The following is a 19,477-nucleotide window of genomic DNA, read 5'->3' on the forward strand; positions in this document are numbered from 1 at the left end:
CACGAAAATGAAAATTTTGTACGCTTGTAAACAATATAATGAGCTATCAGTGGAATAATTTTAGCAGCTGTCGGACGACTGGCTTAGAAATGACAGCAGTCTGAAGTTGGTTGCAGTTTTTTCATCTCCCTCGTGAAGCTATTTTTTGATCTACTGAATTCTCGTAAGTGACTCTCCATTTATATTCCATGCTACCTACCCTACCACCTTGTAACCAAATTCGGAGTCGTGTTTAAAGATCAGTTATAAGGCAATTCTACATTTTTTCATTCCATTTGATCTGATTGGATTATGGCTATTTCAACCTGTACTCTCGCACATATGGCCTAATACATTAAGCCTGCGGATACTTTGCATATGTCCTTTTGATCTATCAAAGAACACTAAGCCTTTTTAACATGACAGCTGAGTGTTTATGACACTGTGTCATGTTCTTCTTTCTGTTCGTTCATTTCACATGGTTTTGCATGTTCCGAATGAGTGACGGACTGGCTGACTACTCACTCGTAACTGGCATCTCCTATTTTGTATGACTAAACTTTTCTCTCTACTTTTTTGTGTGGATGGATGTGTGGATGCGAATGAAATTGCGTTGTTTACAACGCATCATTGTGTGTCATAGTCATCGTCGTCATCATCATCATCAAACGAAACTCCTCCCAATTGGTGTAATTGAACGAGAGGCTGGACAGGAATGCAAAAATTCAATAAAAACGAAAATGCAGTAAAAAAACATAAAAGGACAAAAACACTCTATTGATAATTGTAGGTCTATTGCAGAACTGCAAGAATGTTAATGTTTGTACCACGATGATCAATTTTCCCTTTATGATATCGGAAAAAAATTGCAAAAGTAGTAGATTTTTGCGGATTCTGGAACAGGGCATGTGTTTTTCTTTTTTTTTATCGGTGTCAGATTTGGTCCCATATTTTGGATACCAGACCTTTTATGGGAGTTTATATTCTTTGTTTTTTATAACCAACTCAGATTATTTAATATAAGCTTCAACTTACCGTTTTAATCCAATTGTTCCAGCAAAACTTAAATTCCTCGCGATCAATGAACTCATCTTCATTCGTATCAAAGACAGCAAATATTTCTTGCAAACGATCTTCGGGGAGTTCATAAATGTGACCTTTGTCATTGCGAAACAAAGCACGGCAAATTAAACTGAATTCGGTCAAACTTAGACGATCGTCCCTAAAAATAAAAAATTAAAAAAAAAAAAAAATTCTTATTTTGGGGATTTTTGTTGGATGAAACTATGAAATCAAAGCATTTGCGAGCACAACAAGAGTTCAATACATGTATTTATATGATACCAGCAAGTGCTCGAAAAGTCCTAACTAAAATTTTGGATTCGTTCCAACAGTTCCTACACAATTTGTTCAGTTTGACAAAACTTTTTAACCAAAACTTTATATATCGTACTAAATTTTCAGACTTTTTTCAAATTTTTCCCTTTTCGAAAAGAATAATAGGAAATTGTTTACCTTTTGCGCCAAAAAGTCTTCGAAATCTTTCATTTTGAAGTTTACCGAGGAGAATATTAGTCAAATCATTGCACATGGATTTTCTGTCAACCTCTCCATATGTAAAACCCAGAAACCAAAAGTGGCTTCAATATCGAACTTCGGAATTTTATCTTTATCCCTTAACCCAATACCAAATTTAGTAAAAAAACAATTAAAAAATCGTTACTACAAAAACAAACTTTTCTGTGAAAAAGATGCTAATAGAACTTGAGTCCAACTTGGAGGGTTTCTGGTATTTAATTCATAAATGCTTAATCGCAATAAGTTCGAAATAAATACTACTTTCCTGAAAACGACCCGAAACCGCCACCTTATCTCAATGCTTTTCGAACATTCCAAAATCACCTCCATATCTCAAGGTCCCATACCAACAGAGACCTCAATATCAAATTTCTGGATTCCAGCTATTGTATTTGTTGAACAATTATAGTACGCGTTTTCAAAACCATCTCATTCTTTCAACTACATACTCCAACAGTAACATCTATATCAAACTGAAGGATTTCAGCTTTATCCTGTCACACAATACCAAATTTAGTACTATTTTCGTAAAACTATAGTAGAGATTTTCCGAAACCCGGCTACACATGAACAGCGACCCTTATATCAAATTTCAGATTTCAAGCACTATATGTTTACTAAATACCAAATTTTAACAAATACAAGGTGAGTAAAAAAACTGCAACCAATTTCAGACTGTTGTCATTTCTAAGCCACTCGTCCGATAGCTGTTAAAATTATTCCAGTGACAGCTCATCATATATCATATTTACAAGAGTACAAAAAAATTTTGGTGAGAATTTTCCAGAAAAAAAAAACGGAAGAAAACAGCAACATCAGCAGAAATGGTTCGAAAAGTAAAGCAGCGATTTGATCGAAGCTTCATCGGAGTGGCCGAAAAATGGCTCGTGAGCTGAACATATCTCAATATTATATTCGGCAAATATTGAAAAATGAACTCAGGGTGAAGCCATTGAAATTCCAAAAAGTGCAAGAACTTACAACGCAGGAAAATAGACTCAAAAGAGCTAAAGAGTTACTTCGCTTGGCTGAAAGGGATGAACTGCCGAATATGGTTTTCTCCGATGAGGAAACATTCGTTGTCCAGCAGTTTGTAAACAAACAAAGAGGTCAGCTGAAAATGTGCACATTCGGTTGGCCACCAGAACTCAAGCGCCGCCCATGGTAATAGGTGGGCCGCCATAACAGCCGATAGTCGCTCTCCGCTCATACTAATCAACCGTGGCATCAGAATAAATGCCGAATATTATCGTGAAAATATTTTGGAGGGTGTATTGAAGCCTTGTGCACGCAAACATTTTGGCCGCAGACCTTGGACATTACAATAGGACTCAGCACCACCACACTTAGCACGCGCCTCCCAAGAATGATTACAAAATGAATTTCCTCGCTTCATTTCCAGCGCACAATGGTCACCAAAATCTCAGGATACCAATCCGTTGGACTATTGTGTCTGGAGTATTTTATAAAGCAAGGTTGCCACTAAAAAATACCAATGTGTCGATCATCTCAAGCAAGCGCTTCGTCGGGAATGGGCCAAAAAACCGCAGAGGAACATTCGAACAGAGTGTGACAGTGCCAAAGGTAACCAATTCGAACAAATCTAAACTTATTCTTAAATTTGATGCTATTTCCGACATTTTTTTGCTTTTATTTAATAAAATTAAAAAAAAATAACCATTATGGACTTTGACTTTGTTGCAGGTTTTTTATCTCATCCTGTATGTTTTCGAAATGTTACTTTTTATATGGCCGAGGAGCTTAAGTGCAGTTTTGAAATTTAGGTTGTTTCTTTAAATGGATTAGACTGCTACCGTTCTTTAATCTTCATTATAGGGTATTTTAGATTCTCCCTAAAATTAGAATTTCAAATTTGTTACAACATCTGTTCAACATAATCTTTTAATTTGAGATATTTATAGCACTTTTTTAATATTTTCTCAAGAATTTTTTGTTCTCACTGTAAATAATATATTTATTCTTCGGAAGATAATGTCATCTGACACTCAAGTTTTGTAACTTATAACACATTTATTGTTTATATTGCTATTTTTAATTATTTAATCAAACAAAAATTAATCATTTCCCAGTAAGAATTGCATCAAAAGTTGTCTTTTTCACAAACTATTTCACTTCAATTAATCCACTAGGTCGTAATATTTTTTTCAGATTTTCTTTGAAATCATTCTTGATCGATCACTTTGACCCTTCAAACACTCATTCACTCACTCACCCGTCTTTATCGAATGCCGTAAAACAAGCGTCCATTGCTGAACCGTTCGGATCGTCAATGACAATTGGCGGTGTTGGTGAGTCCATACTTTGATGAGGAAATGTGGCGCACTGCACCTCTGGTCGGATTTATATATCGGCACAGCACACTAGCTCACGGCTTCACCCACACATGCAATAGCGCACACACAAACACACGCGCGCTTCAAAGTTCAAGAAATTTGGCTTGCGCTGGAATCGGTAACTTTGGAACTGCAAAAGAAAAAGAACAAGAAAGAAATCAAGGATAATGGCAGCACCAAAGGAGTGCAGGCACACCGAGGATATCGAAAAGAACACAACATTTTTTAAATGTATGTCTGTCTGTCTTTCTGTCGTTTTGAAGGATATAAGTTTCATAACTGTGCAATTTATAAAAGTTTCCGTTTTTCGTTTATCGTCTTTTAAGCCAAGCGACAAGCACACACACACTTAATTTGAATATAGGTAACTTCCTCCCCGTTGTGTTTATGCTTTCCTTGTTTTGGGGTTAAAAATCCTTTTGAGTAAAGATTCACGCAAACACTTCGTGGGTGGTTTTAAAGTTTGTTTTTTTGCTTTGATTTTTGCCAACCTTCAAAACTCCTTAACAAAAAACTTCCCGTTGACAGCGAATCCTCTGCAATGTTACTGCAGCAGTTACCACTTTGTGTGCTTCTAAATGAGTTTGTCGGCAATGACTGATTGTCAGTTTTGGAAATGCGATTTTAACAACTGAATGTTCCGAACAGTTCCGCTCAGAAAATAAAAAAAGCTGAGGTAAAAAAAGCCCAGGGAAAACACCGCTGCGGGAAGTACACCGCAATTCACAATTAGAAATCAACAAAAGATAGAGACACACACCCTCACACCCTTAAGCCAACCCCCCAAACAACCGTCAACCTCGCAACCAAACAAAACAAAATGACAACAAAAACAGCAACAACACAACGAATATTTATGAAGTTCAAATGATACGGAACGAATTTTCAATACCCTGTTTCATAAATAGGTTTTGTTTCTATTGTAAAATTAGTTTGAAACATTTGTAGTTTTGAAAATTGAAATGGGTTCGATTCGTAATGGTTTAAATGGACATTGACAAATTTCACTATTGATTGGAAATTGTTTTGAAAATCTCATTAAATTTAAATAATTCAAAGTTCGAACTTAAAATAAAAATAAATTTCAATAAATACTCGGTACTTCGATACCCTGCACAGAATTCATTTCAAGTCTAAATATCCATTTGCATGCGCTTTATTCTAAGAAAAAATTGTAAGTAATCAATATAAGATTTGGAGATCATCTTTCTATGATTTGAATAAATAAAAATCAAATATTTCAGGATCGACTTCAAGATTTAAAACCAACTGTTTAGGCTTCATTGAATTGAAATTAACTCAAAAAGTAAAAAAGTTTTTAAAAAACATTTAACACCCTCTACCAGTTGGAATGCAATACTTTTGAAAATATGTATATAATTGCTGTTATTTAGTATTCGACCTCAGTCATATGGCTAGAGAGGCTATAAATATCATTTGATACGGCCAAAACGTGTCTCATCGAAATAACGGTTTTAGACCCTAGGTCTCTTTGGATCAAATCCGTTTCATTTGGAGGCGATCTAGCAATGTACGTCCGTTCGTCTGGCTGGCTGGTGCGCACGATACCTCTCGAAGAGAGTACCCCGGAGATGCGTAATATAGGTCCGTTCCTTCTAGTATCTCCTCCACAAAAGGTCGAAATATAAAAAATATATTTTACTGCACAAAAAGAGAAAGGATAACACAATTTTGCACAAACTTTGTAGAATCTAATATTTGCATACGTGCTAGGTCAGTTGCGAAAACGGACAATATTGGTCCACTGCATCAAGTATCTCCCCCACAAAGGGTAAACATTTTGAATAATTATAACTCTTACATAAGAGTCCGACTGTCTTTAAATTACACACCTCACAATATTTTTATTAACTTAAGGTCTGATGTGAAGATGGAATATATCGGTCCACTTCTTCTGGTACCTCCTCCACAAAGGGTCAAAAGTTTGAATATCTATGAAACTCATAAAACACGAAATTAACATTTAATTTTATTCAGACTAGGCACATCCCAATATTTCCATAAACACAAGATCCGTTATAAATATGGTAGAGATCGGACCACTCCTTTTGGTACCTCCCCCACAAAGTGTCAAAATTTTAAATAGAAAAAGGTTCATAAAATCCGTAATAAGCATCATATTCTCTTCAAATTAAACACATCACAATATTATTATTAAACCAAGGTCTGGTGTGAAGATGAGATTTATCGGTTCACCCCTTCTGGTACCTCCTCCACAAAGGGTAAACATTTTGACTATCCATGAATATCATAATCGGGAAATTTACAGCCGATTCCATTTAGACTTGGTAAATTCCAATATTTCAATTAACACAAGATCTGTTATAAGGATGGTAGAGATCGACCATTTCTTTTCTTACCTCCCCCAAATAGGATTCAAGATTAATAAAACGTTTAAAAAAAGCGATATAAGCATACAACTATCTTCAAATTTCACACATACAATATATGAAGATGATATATATCTGCGAACGCCTTCTTGTACCTCACCCACAAAGGGTCACAATTTTCAATACTTTTATTTATCGAACTTGCGACACAAGTCAGCCATTCTTTATATTTTGCAAAATCTAAATATTTCTCTAACCAGACACCTGAGATGAATATGGAATTTATCATTTCGCATTAAATTTTAAATAAATGTTTGATTTTCTTGTAATTTTGCCCATACCAATATTCTTATCGGGATTAGATGAAGTATTTAAATGGAATACATCGGTCGACTACAGCTGGTACATTTTTACATTTTCTAAAAATTATCACATATCCCATATAAAATGAGGGAATTAACTTACAGGGTTGCCCATATTCGACAGACCCATACGGCAACGCCATAACTTTTGACAGAGATGTCACATCGCTTAATGACATACCGCGTTTGAAGCGTCAGTCCAAGCTGATTTTTACCATGAACCAATACACGCCACGCGAGCGCTCTGAAATAGTTGAAATTTACATTCAACAGAAGAAGTCAATTGTGAAAACTCAACGTGCTTTTAAAACATTAAAAAATGTGAGAAGTGCGCCTTCTAAGAACACCATTAAGCGTTTATACGAAAAATTTTCGACTGGTAAGGCTCTTTCTAATCCGAAGAGGCCATATAAAAGTCGACCAAGGCGATCGGCCGAGAATATCGCTGCCGTACGAGCCAGTGTTGAGAGGTCCCCAAGAACATCCCAAAAACGTCGTTCTCAGCAGTTGGGCATGGCTCGGTCCACTTTACAACGGATTATTCGCATTGATTTGCTCCCGTACAAAATTCAATTGACGCAAAGAATGTTGCTTGCGGACAAGCCTCGTCGATTGGAATGGGCCCAAAAAAAACACGAGTCCGTCGAATATGGGCAACCCTGTATATAATCCAAACCTGGCACGTCGCAATATTTATATCATATTTATTTAGGCCCGATATGAAATTGACAATATAGGCCCATTCTTTGGGAACATATCCCATAAAGGGTGAACAATTTGATAATCACAGCAGAAGTCAAAATACATCTGTCGGCAAGTCTGACTGATAATTTTAAACTTGTGTTCTTTTTTATTTATTTATTTATTTATTTATTATTATTTATTTATTTATTTATTTATTTTTTTTTTTTTTTTGAAAGTGGTTTTGAGCTGCATTTCTGAACGAGTCACTGGTCTATTATTATATATTCCCCCTAGGACTTATACTAATATTACGATGAATGAAGACTCATCTAAATCGGATTCTCCCTACGTTTCTTATGAGGTTAATATGGTTTTAAAAATTAGTGTTTTATGGGGAAAGTACCAGAAGGGGTGGATCGATGTGGTTTCTAGATCTAATACTGATAGAAGCATCTGAAAGTTCAAAGTTTGAAGGAAAAAAAGAAAAATGTGTTAATTTTGAACTTGTATGGGAGATAGGAAAATAAGTGGGTCGATATTAACAATTTTCTTCACTTAACGTAGGTCTCATAAAAATATTACGACGTATCAAGTTTGAACGAAATTGGCTACTCCTAAGTTCTGTGTGAGATATATAGTTTTTACAATTTTGTGAATTTTTACCATTTTTAGGGGTACCAAAAAGGGAAGAAGTGTATCATCTTCCAACTTGATTTCACTTTAATAAGGCACTTTAGGATTTGTCATGTTTGGACAAAAAATTATATACACTTAGCATCTATACGACTAGGGACTAGGGGACTAGGGCCAGAATAGAAGCCTATTCGGAGATGAACGCATAATATTTAGGTGTTGAAATGGACCAAAAATTTAAAAACTTTCTGATTTTGCAGTTGCTTTACAGGTCGCAGTTATAGACCAATCGACGCGGAAGAATGGTTGGACCGATTTTGACAAATTTTGTCAATTCAGAATGCCCTCTTGACATAAAAGAATAAAATCTAAAAAATTACACAAAAAGATGCCAATAATAATGATATTAATAAAGATTTTGTAGTATTTTGTGATATTTTTTAGAGTTCAGCACAGGGTTTAGAATGGACCACTACTTTTGTGTAAAAAACACCATCATATCCATTCTACTGAAACGCTGAAAATAACTTAGAGGTGATATCCAAACTACACAAAATACGAACTTTTGGCTTTCTCATGCTGATTTCGTTGATGAATATAGCCAAATATCGTAGACAAGCAAATCTTATAGATGAGTCTCAATTTATGGAATCGGAGGGGCCTCTTGCTTTTGGAGATGATCGCAGAATATTTAGGGTTTCAAATGAAATCAAATGAACCAAAAACAGAAAAAAATTCCTGATCGCACAATTGAAGCCAATCGAAAAGTTTGAGCTAGAGAGAGAATTCTAGCATTTTGGATTTATATTTAGTTATATGGCTGTAACGGCACCACGACAGAGTGCGTAAATTTTGGGCAAATGTAACTGGTCAAAATGGGTAAGGTAATATCTGAACAGTGCTCCGTGACATCATTTCAAAAGCGAAATCTTCCAAAATGGATTTGGACATGAAGGGGCTTCTAACATATTATAATGTTGTAGGGTATCACATGGTCGGCCCCGCACGACTATAGCCTTTGCTTACTTATTTTAATTTATAGAAGGTATAAATAATTAGTCCCGGACGAACTTGATGCACTTTAAGCTGTCAACAAAGTTTTATATTTTATCATTAGCGGAGGGTACATATGCCCTCCTCCTAGTTTGATATTAATTCTACAGTCATTTCAATAATCTCTGTTTTATATTCCCGACGATCTCAAGTAACAAAAATATTGCAACAACTTTCAATTTTAAAACGCAAATATTCATATCGAACATTCATATCAGTGTGTTACATGTTTTATAAGCAACAAATAATAAAAGCTTTTTAACTGAAGCATTTGTGTAGAACCACATTTGCCTTTGCTGATCAATGCCTTAAGTCGGAATTCATAGAATAATAGAAATAAATAAAATTAGTGTCGACTTGTTCTGAATTGTTTTTATGTTACTATGCGACTTTTATTACAAAGCTTAGTTACGGACATGTGTGAGTGTTTGTGTGTGTGACGCTCAAATGTACAGATATTCCTCTAAAATTACAGTATTATTGATAGCAAACGAAAAGGGCGCTTCAGTTCTACGTGACGTTATCTTGAATGAAAAGCTTTCCTCCTCATGGTTCGTTTAATAAATAAATCTGAACTGTTCAATATTCTTAAGAGTAGAGCCTTAAAAGACATTTTTCGCAGAGATTCTGTCTACAGAAATTTCCAAATATAAAATACCCTTGAATAATTGCTGTAACATGGTGATTTCATCACATACAGGCGCGCCAATTACAACAATATTAGCACAAACAACAGCGGCAACAGCAAACAGGTAAAAAAGCAGCTAAGTTCGGGCGGACTGAACTTTTAATACCCTCCGACATATGGAAGAAAATTGAAAGTTGTTATATGTAGACTATACGAAGACGTGGACCTGCTTTCGAAATTTTTTTTTGTCATGGGCTGTAGTACCCATACGAACTTCAAATAATTTGAAATAATTCCGGAAAATAATGTCGCTAAAATCATGAAAATACGGAATATCGGGAGGTACCGTTATATAGGGGGTATACGAAGACGTGGACCTGCATACAACATTTTTTCCATAGGTTATAGTACCCATTAGGATCTTCCAATACGAAATTTGAATCGATTCGGGTGAATAATGTTGCTGAACTCATCAAAATACCGAATATTGAGAGCTACCCTTATATGGGGGCTATACGAAAACGTGGATCGATATGGCCCATTTACAATCTTAACCTGCCTAATGGTAAACTATGCATGTATGCAAAATATTAGTCAATTCGTTCCAAAGATAGCGTGATTACAACAGCCAGATGGATAGATCGTCTTAGAATTTTACGCTGATCCAGAATATATATACTTTGTAACGTCTATTATAAATATTACGTTATGTGGGAGTACCATGTGAACTGGTTTTCATTAAGTTGAGTAGTCGGTAATTAATTTCCTCAAGGGCTTCAACTCGTTGTTTCACAGAAGTCTTTGACTCATTGTCACATGGAAGCTTCAGCTCGTTCTTCCACAGGAGCTCCGGTTTCTACTGTACCGTCTCAAACATTGGTAGTTAACTGTTGTGGTACCTAGATCAATTTCCTAACCATTGAAAACGACCCAAACAGCTAAGCCCGAAAATGCCCACAGTGAGCTATCAAACTCAAATTAGTTCCGCTCCATCTTAAAATCCATAATATCTGCTCCCGAACATACTGAAATATTATACAACGAGTTCCCGGTTCATCTTAGATGTCCTGGACATCTGCTGCCGAATGTAGCTACCGTGAACTGTCGAACCCGAACGATTACACAAAGAGTTCCTGATCCGTCTCAGAAGACCTGAACATCAACATCCCGGACACCAGCATAGTAAACCCCAATCATTTTCCCGTTGTCAGTACCGACAACCATTCACCAAACTCCCGAATACCTTATAATCGTCGGTAAGTTCTCTATTATCAACAAATGTGTTACCCTCTGAATATTAACACTAGAAACCGCGATAGCCTACGAGACATCGAATTCCCTATCATGAATTATAACTGAACAACTCAGAATTGATTTCCACCAAATTTGAAGGAAGCTCTATACCACTCGTGCCAAATAACATAACGGAGCAATAGATATATGAGAACCGAGTTTCAACAAACGTCGTATTTGCTTCTGGGCTGAATTTGTCTCATTTGCAAAAATCCACTCCATTGGGTCTGGTATTAACCATTTGGTGCACAATAAACTTCAAATCGGATAAAGATACAAGGTGAGATTAAAAAACTCAACCAACTTCAGACTGCTGTCATTTCTAAGCCACTCGACCGACAGCTGTTAAAAATAATTCATTGACAGCTGGCTATGGTTAGAGCATTCCAGCATTTAAATGTGAATAAATCTTTGGTGTCTCGTACCATCGCTCGTTACCGCTACCAGTAGCCCGACGTCAAGGAAGTGGACGGAAGAAAACATCAACAGCAGAAATGGTTCGAAAAGTAAAGAAGCGGCTTGATCGAAACCCGGGTCGCAGTGGCCGAAAAATGGCTCGTGACCCGAACATATCTTAATATTCCATTAGTCAAATATTGAAAAATGAGCCCGGGGTAAAGCCATTGAAATTCCAAGAAGTGCAACAGAAAGAAAATAGACTCAAAAAACTAAAGAGATGCTTCGCGTGGCCAAAAGTGGTGAACTGTCGAATTTGGTTTTCCCAGATGAGAAACCATTCATTGTCCATGATTGTGTTTACTTACCAAAGAGGTCAGGTGAAAATGTGCACCTTCGATTGGCCACCAGAACACAAGCGCCGGCATTGTGATGGTATGATGCCGCCATAACAGCCGATGGTCGCTTTTGCTCGTATTAATAGATAATGGCATCAGAATAAATATTATCGAATATTATCGCGAAAATATTCTGGAGGGTGTTTTAAAGGCTTGGGCAAGCAAACATTTTGGCTGCAGACCTTGGACATTCCAACAGGACTCGGCACCATCGCACTCAGCACGCGCCACCCAAGAATGGTTTCAAAATGAGGTTCCTCGCTTCATTTCCACAAATCGCCACCAATGACCACCAAAAACTCCGGATACCAATCCATTGGACCATTGTGTTCGGAGTATTTTGAAAAGAAAGGTTGACACTAAAAAATACCAAAGTGTCGATCACCTCAAGCAAGCTCTTTGCTGGGAATGGGCCAAAATACCGCAGAGCAACATTCGGACAGCGTGTGACGGTTTTATTGGCCGTTTTTATGCTATAAAGGTGACCAATTCGAACAAATCTAAACTTATTCTAACATTTGATGCTATTTGTATGGCGTTTGACATTGTTTCAGTTTTTTATCTCACTCTGTATTTTACTCAAATAATCGCAGTGGCGGTATTCAAATTGTGGGATAGGTTGTGGAGTCCCTGCCCACGAGAAACCCACACTACATTATTTCCTAATACTTATTTATTTCGAAAAATTGAGGTTAGGAGCCGTTTTGTAAGTAGTTACGGATGCCAAAATCTACTTCATTAACTCATTGTTTGGTAATAAGTTTTTTTAGAGGGGTAATGCTGAACTTAGCTGAACCAGTTCATAGTGTTCAGCAAGACCTATCTGTATCTGTCCATCCACCTAGGCAACCTCCACAATTCAATCTGGCGTTCTGCTTCATCGCAATTTTATTGAAATAACAAACAAAATCTTTGCAATCAATGGAAAATCGGTAACCATAGCTACAATAACGTCATGCCGTTAGCCCGTTCGCTTGCGACGACTATGACGTTGGGGCACAACAGCGACAACAATAGCTTGGATAGATTGTCATCATACAATCTGAGAGGAGAGAGCGGGGTATAAACGTTAAAGCGGAGAAATTTGAAAAGAAGAGTAGTTTTATGAGATCATGTCAATAATTTGGCTTAGATGACAATTCGTTTGAGGTTTTTTCGTTGCTTTTTCGAAAAGGGTTAAATGGTAGTTTAAGTTACTATAGATTATAGATGGAACCCATGTAACAAATGTCATGGCCATCTAAATAGCTGGAAATCATATGTAAGCGCCTCACATGTTTACGACCGCCATTAATCATGCTCTTAATTTAGCTTCGATTTGTCACCGACTAAGCATTAATGAGTGGAGAAAATAAATCTCTTTCCCGAAATAGCTTCAACATTCCCCTCCACCCATTGGTAGGGTATTTAATGAGAGTCATAAACCTTTTTTTTTTCTTGTAATACACAAACGATTTAGATTAGAACTAACATTTTGATAAGAAAAGAGGAAGAGAAGAATTTGCTCATTGTAAATTACTTTGAAAAATCGATTATATATTTATTAAATGAAGAAGCCATCAAAATGGTTTTATTAAAAAAATCTTAAAGAAAGTTGAGTTCGTTAGAGCAAATATGTGCTTCAACATAGGAAAGATATTTTTCACGGAAAATAGAAGAGATTGATAAAAAAGTTCTAACATGAAACTTAAACCATTTAAAAGGGTTACTAATAACATCAAATCCATTTAGACATTTTCTAAACCGTCACCAAATTCACAAATATCTAAAGATGCGATTCGCTGTCCAAAAAAAAATTAAAAGTATCAGTCAGGACGACAGATGAATACGCTCAGCCAATGCTCGATTATTTAAATATATTTAATCCCTCAGCCATATAACTACATACCCTATGTATCATTTGATACGGCCAAAACGTGCCTCATCGAAATAACGTTTTTAGACCTTGGTCCCATTGGACCAAATCCGTTTCAGGACATTTTTAGCCCGTCCGTCCGTCCGTCCGTCTGGCTGGTGCGTATGATGATGCTTGAAGGGATATGGTCTAAACTTGTACATCGTAACTTTATTGTTAAACTTAGATCGATTTCGGAGATGGGAAATATCGGTCCACTCCTTCTGGTACCTCCCCTCACGAGATCATCATTTTCAAAAAAAAAAAATAATTTACGGCACAAATAGAGAAATGATAATCGTAATATTTACATAAGTGTTAGGTCAGGTGAGAAAATGGACAATATCGGTCCACTCCATCAAGTACCTTCCCCACAAAGGGTCAACATTTTGAATGATAATAGCTCTTATAAAATGTTATGTAAGAGTTCGATTGCCTTCAAACTATACACAAAACAATATTTGTATTAAGGTCCGAGGTGAAAATTGCATATATCGGTCCACTTCTTCTGGTACCAGAAGAAATGTTCCGATCTCTACCACCTTTATAACAGATCTTGTGTAGATAGAAATATTGAGATGTGCCAAGTCTGAATGGAATCGGATGTTAATTTCGCGTTTTATGAGCTTCATGGCTATTCAAAAATTTGACCCTTTGTGGGGGAGGTACCAGAAGGAGTGGACCGATATATTCCATCTTCACACCAGACCTTGGATTAATAAAAATATTGTGATGTGAGTACTTCGAAGACAATCAGACTCTTACATCACATTTTTATATCCTCCACCATACATAGTATGAAGGGTATATTAAGTTCGTCATTCCATTTGGAACTCATCGAAATAATAATTTTAGACCCAACAAATAAATTTAGACCCTCGGTTCGTCTGTTGTATTCACGCTGGAGTCAAAACGAATAAAGATAGGCAACTAAAATTTTGCACCGATCTGCCTTTTGTCTACAGGCATGTCAAGTTCTAGGATGGACTATATCGGCCTACAATATCGTATAGCCCTCATATAACGGTACCACATTCTTCAATGAAATTGTCTGAAATTCTTCACAGGGAGTTCTTCGTGACTACTTTACCCCCTGAAAGAGAATTGTCTGTGTTTGTCCACGATATCGTATAGCCCCCATAAAAAGGGTACCACCCCCCCCCCCCCCCCTATATTCGATATATTGATGATTTAAGCCACATTTTAATGGGATAGTCTGAAAATCCACATAATAAGTTCCCTGTGAGCACTTCACCCTATGAAAGAGAATTGTCTACATGGATCTACGTCTTAGTATAGCACCCATTTAACGCTACCCCATGATATTCGTAATTCCATTCGTAATTTTCGTGACATTATTCAACGGAATTGCGTCAAATTTCGTATTTACAGTTCATAATGGGTACTACAACCTACCGCGGAAAATTGTCTATGCAGGTCCAAGTATTAGTATAGCTCCCATACAACGGTATCCCCCTTTATTCGGTATTTCGATGGAAGTAGCGACATTATTCACCGGAATTGCGTCAAATTTCGTATTTGAAGTTCGGAATTGTTACTATAGCCTATGACAAAAAATTACTTATCCAGCACCGCGTCTTCGTATAGCCTCCATAGCATTTGAGCGGTATTTTTCGACGAAATTATTTTTGAAATCTTTGAAGATCCTTCCGAATGGTGGAGGGTATAAAAAGTTCGGCCCGGCCGAACTTAGCTGCTTTTTTACTTGTATAAGAGTTATAATTATTCAAAATGTTGACCCTTTGTGGGGGAGGTACCAAAAATACTTGACCGATATTGTTCATTTTCCCACCTGACATAGCGCTGATACAAATATTGGGTCTTGCAAAAGTTTGCGCAAAATTGAACCACCCTCTCTCATTCTATTCAGTAAATAATTTTCTGTTAAAATTTTGACCTTTTGTGGGGGAAGTACTAGAAGAAGTTGACGGATAATGCCCTATCGGAACTCAATCTAAGTTTGACATTAATATTATGATGTACCAATTTTGGATCAAATCGGATACTACCTTCGAGGGGTATCATGAGCACCAGCCATATAGACAGTCGGACTGACGGACACCCATAGATCGACTCCAAATGTCATAAAACTGATTTGGTCCAAAGATACCTAGGGTTTAAATCTAATCATCTAATCTCGATCGTATCAAATAATATATACCCTCTGCCGCCATATGTCTGAGGGTATAAAAATAACCTCCTTATATAAACCCTAGTTCCACAAATTAATTCGTATTCAAAATGTCCACATTTTAGGTCTATCCATTCACATAACACCGGATGCCACCAAATAAAGTGATTTTTAGTACTTATAGTGCCTTTTTAGTTCGAATTTCAGAATGTCTATCTATCCTACACCCTATCAGCGACTTTCATTCTAAATTTAGCTTTTAGTAGCTTTTAGTACACCCAAGATATAAATATCATGCTATGTCCTTCTCGTTTTGACCTATATATACCTTTATATCATATAAAAATATTTTACACAAACTGAAAACAGGTATGTTAGGGATTTCGTGATTTATCTCTCTGACCGGATATTTAATATATTCATCAAGGCCTTTCATCTCAAAAAGAAATTGTCCAACTGCCAATTTTTCGGTTCACATTGTTATCGTACAACTATGGTCGCATCTGAAAAAGTTCCGACACATATATCCCAAACAATTTCACCTTCTATATACTAAAGCTCCAATAATAGCGTCAATATACAATCAACATAATGTGGAAATTAAATTTCATTATATTTCAAGCGAATATATTTCCCGGAGAAATACATTTAGGAGGAATGGAAATAAAAACAATTTCCAGCATAATTTAGGCCATAATTGCAAAACATTTATTCTTCATACCACGAAGCCCATTGTTAGAACTATCAGCCATCAACAGCGGGTTGTCGATTAATTGGGAATGGGTTGCGTGTCACTTGTCTCCATCAACGGAGGCAATGTCAAAAACTATTTATTCCCATCTAAAATAAGTTCAAATTAATGGAACACAAAATAAAATAATCTAAAAATAATGGCAGCAGAATAACATTTTGGCGTTCCTCACCCCACCCACGAACACAGTGGTTTCTCAAAAAGGATTGCAACAACGGGAGATTTACTGCTTGTGTTGGGGGAAAGGTTGAATAGGAAATGTTCAAATGATTACTCATTTTACCTTAAGCTTGGAAGGGGGTGGCAGAAAACAAATGGAAATACAAATTATTTCTAAGGATTAAATTCTGAAAAAACATGAGGAAGAAATGAAACTACAGGGTGAGATGAAAAAACTGCATCCAACATCAGACTGCTGTCATTTCTAAGCCACTCATCCGACAGCTGTTCAAATTATTCCAGTGAATTATTATATTGTTTACAGGCGTACAAAAGCATTTTTGAATTCCATTATTAGCGATGGAATTCAAGCGTGATAGTGTGATTTCTTTATATTTGGCTAGAAAACAACAAGTGACTATCTTCAGCATTTAAATGTGAATAAATATTTTGTGTCTCGTACGATCGCTCGTTACCGTGATACTGGTAGCGTAGCCCGACGTCAAGGAAGTGGACGGAAGAAAACAGCAACATCAGCAGAAATGGTTCGAAAAGTAAAGAAGCGGCTTGATCGGAACCCGCGTCGCAGTGGCCGAAAAATGGCTCATGAGCTGAACAAATCGCAATATTCCATTATTCAAATATTGAAAAATGAACTCGGGGTAAAGCCATTGAAATTCCAAAAAGTGCAAGAACTTACACCGCAACATAAAGAAAATAGACTCAAAAGAGCTAAAGAGTTGCTTCGCTTGGCCGAAAGTGTTGAACTGCCGAATTTGGGTTTCTCCAATGAGAAAACATTCGTTGTCCAGCTGTTCGCAAACAAACAAAACGATCCTGTTTACTTGAGAAAGAGGTGGCCACCAGAACTCAAGCGCCGGCCATGGTGGTGGCGGGGCCGCCATAAAAGCCGATGGTTGCTCTCTGCTCGTATTAATCGACTGTGGCATCAGAATAAATGCCACATATTATCGCGAAAATATTAAGGAGGGTGTATTAGAGCCTTGGGCACGCAAACATTTAGCCGCAGACCTTGGACATTCCAACAGGACTCAGCACACGCCACCCCAGAATGGTTACTCTCTTGCTTGCTACGGAGCTAACCGCATAGAAAAGGTAATCTGTTGACTCGGGTTGACAAACTCTCACAACATCTCAATAAACGGCTATTTATATTATCTAATTTAAACTAATCCTAATTTGGTTTTATTTATCTTTTTATTTCCATACGGTCACGGTTTGTATGCCTGGGAGAACATCAGCGTCTCATACGGCGAGAAACAGCAAGGTTGGCACTAAAAAATACCAAAGTGTCGATCACTTCAAGCAAGCGGTTCGCCGGGCCAAAATACAGCAGAGCAACATTCAGGCAGCGTGTGACGGTTTCATAGGGCGTTTGAAGGCCCTAATTCGAACCAAAGGTGAAGAATTCGATCAAATCTAAATTTATTCTAAAATTTGATGCTATTTCCGTCATTTTTTGCTTTCATTCAATAAAATTTAAAAAAAAAAATGTAAAAATTATGGCGCTTGATTTTGTTGCAGTTTTTTTCTATCTCATCCTGTACAGTTCTCTCTATTGAAAGTACCTTAATCCTTATTAAGATAGATAAAGAACTGTTCTCGGAAATATGACCAAGTTCATCTGAACTATTTACTTTTTAACCACTCAAAACGAAAGTGGATTTGAAAAATTAGTTTTTTTAAATGCTCTAGTCCCCCTCCTTTAAGCCATTTTAAATTACTTTTACCAAAAATAAAATATTCGCCCAGAAATTTAAAAAAAAATACAAGTAAAGTTTTTCCAAAGTTCCAGAACTTGTAATTTAAACGGAATCACAGTTAATACAAATAAACATTTACAAGGCCTTCAAAATTAGCACCAACGAACATGGCATGCCATAAAAATGTCAAAGTTCATATACAATTCAAATTGAATTGCAAAAAAAAAACAAAAACCCTAACAAGCCCTACCAAAAGCGTTATTAAAGTTTTGCGCCAGAAGACAAAAACAAAACCAATTTCCAAAAGGATTCCGCCAAAACACACATTGCAATAACAATAACATTTCATGTTGATGTTCCTTTTGGCGGTTGACAGAATACCCCCTTGACTGACGACTTGGTGGCCTACAAAACCGAAATCGATTAGCTGCCTAGCTACTACCTTCAGCCTACCTGCGTGACATTTCGTGTGAAACGTTTGCCAAAAGGATCTACTACTTGTCTTAGAAATTCGAATGAAAAAACTCCGCATAAATTCAGCCGAATAATGACGGAATTAGTGCATAATCGGAAATGCAAAATCGAAAAAACGAGCGAACAAACAAAAAGTCGAAAGAAAAACTAAAACTTTCGCCTTATCGTATTTTACACGAAGCCTGGATGTGAGTGTTACCCCGCTGACACCATTAAACTTTGTCTAAGCATGCTTGTGTTTCTCGGTGTTCGAATACTTCAAATAGAAATGAGAAAACAAAAATTAGCAATTTTGATTTGATTGCCGGCAGAGATGGCAAACATTTGCTGGTGCACTGGGGGCCAAAAAGAGCAATTGTAGCCACATGCCCATTTACACGTGAAGTAAACATGATACCTTTTACATTACACTGTGTAACAAAAAAATTATAATAGGGGAAATTCAGCAGATTAAGGGAGTAGAGATCAAAAAATAGAAGACACCTGTATCGACATTTTGAAAGTATACATCACAAAATAACCAAAAATAAAGGGAGCAAGTTCTACCATATTTTTTATATCCTCCACCATACTATGGAGGGTATATTAACTTTATCGTTTCGTTTGCAACTCCT

The 19,477-nt window shown here is 36.7% G+C and overlaps 1 protein-coding gene across 3 annotated transcripts in view; it reads right to left on the reverse strand.

The window, feature by feature from the left end:
* Positions 1-19,477, reverse strand: part of LOC101900523 (nicotinamidase) — a 68,070-nt gene that overhangs the window by 28,143 nt on the left and 20,450 nt on the right. The window contains exons 1-3 of one of the 3 annotated variants that reach the window (XM_059122759.1): positions 4,403-4,557; positions 3,791-4,041; positions 1,015-1,201 (exon numbers count right to left, since the gene is read on the reverse strand). In XM_059122759.1, coding sequence (XP_058978742.1) covers positions 1,015-1,201; positions 3,791-3,876 — 273 coding nt within the window. In that variant the 5' untranslated portion in view covers positions 3,877-4,041; positions 4,403-4,557. Of the gene's footprint in view, positions 1-1,014; positions 1,202-3,790; positions 4,042-4,258; positions 4,558-19,477 lie in introns of those variants that run through there. The other 2 variants (XM_059122760.1, XM_059122761.1) reach the window with 2 other exon arrangements.

Source organism: Musca domestica, unplaced genomic scaffold (genome assembly GCF_030504385.1).
Source record: "Musca domestica strain aabys unplaced genomic scaffold, Musca_domestica.polishedcontigs.V.1.1 21, whole genome shotgun sequence".
NCBI classification, from domain to species: domain Eukaryota; kingdom Metazoa; phylum Arthropoda; class Insecta; order Diptera; family Muscidae; genus Musca; species Musca domestica.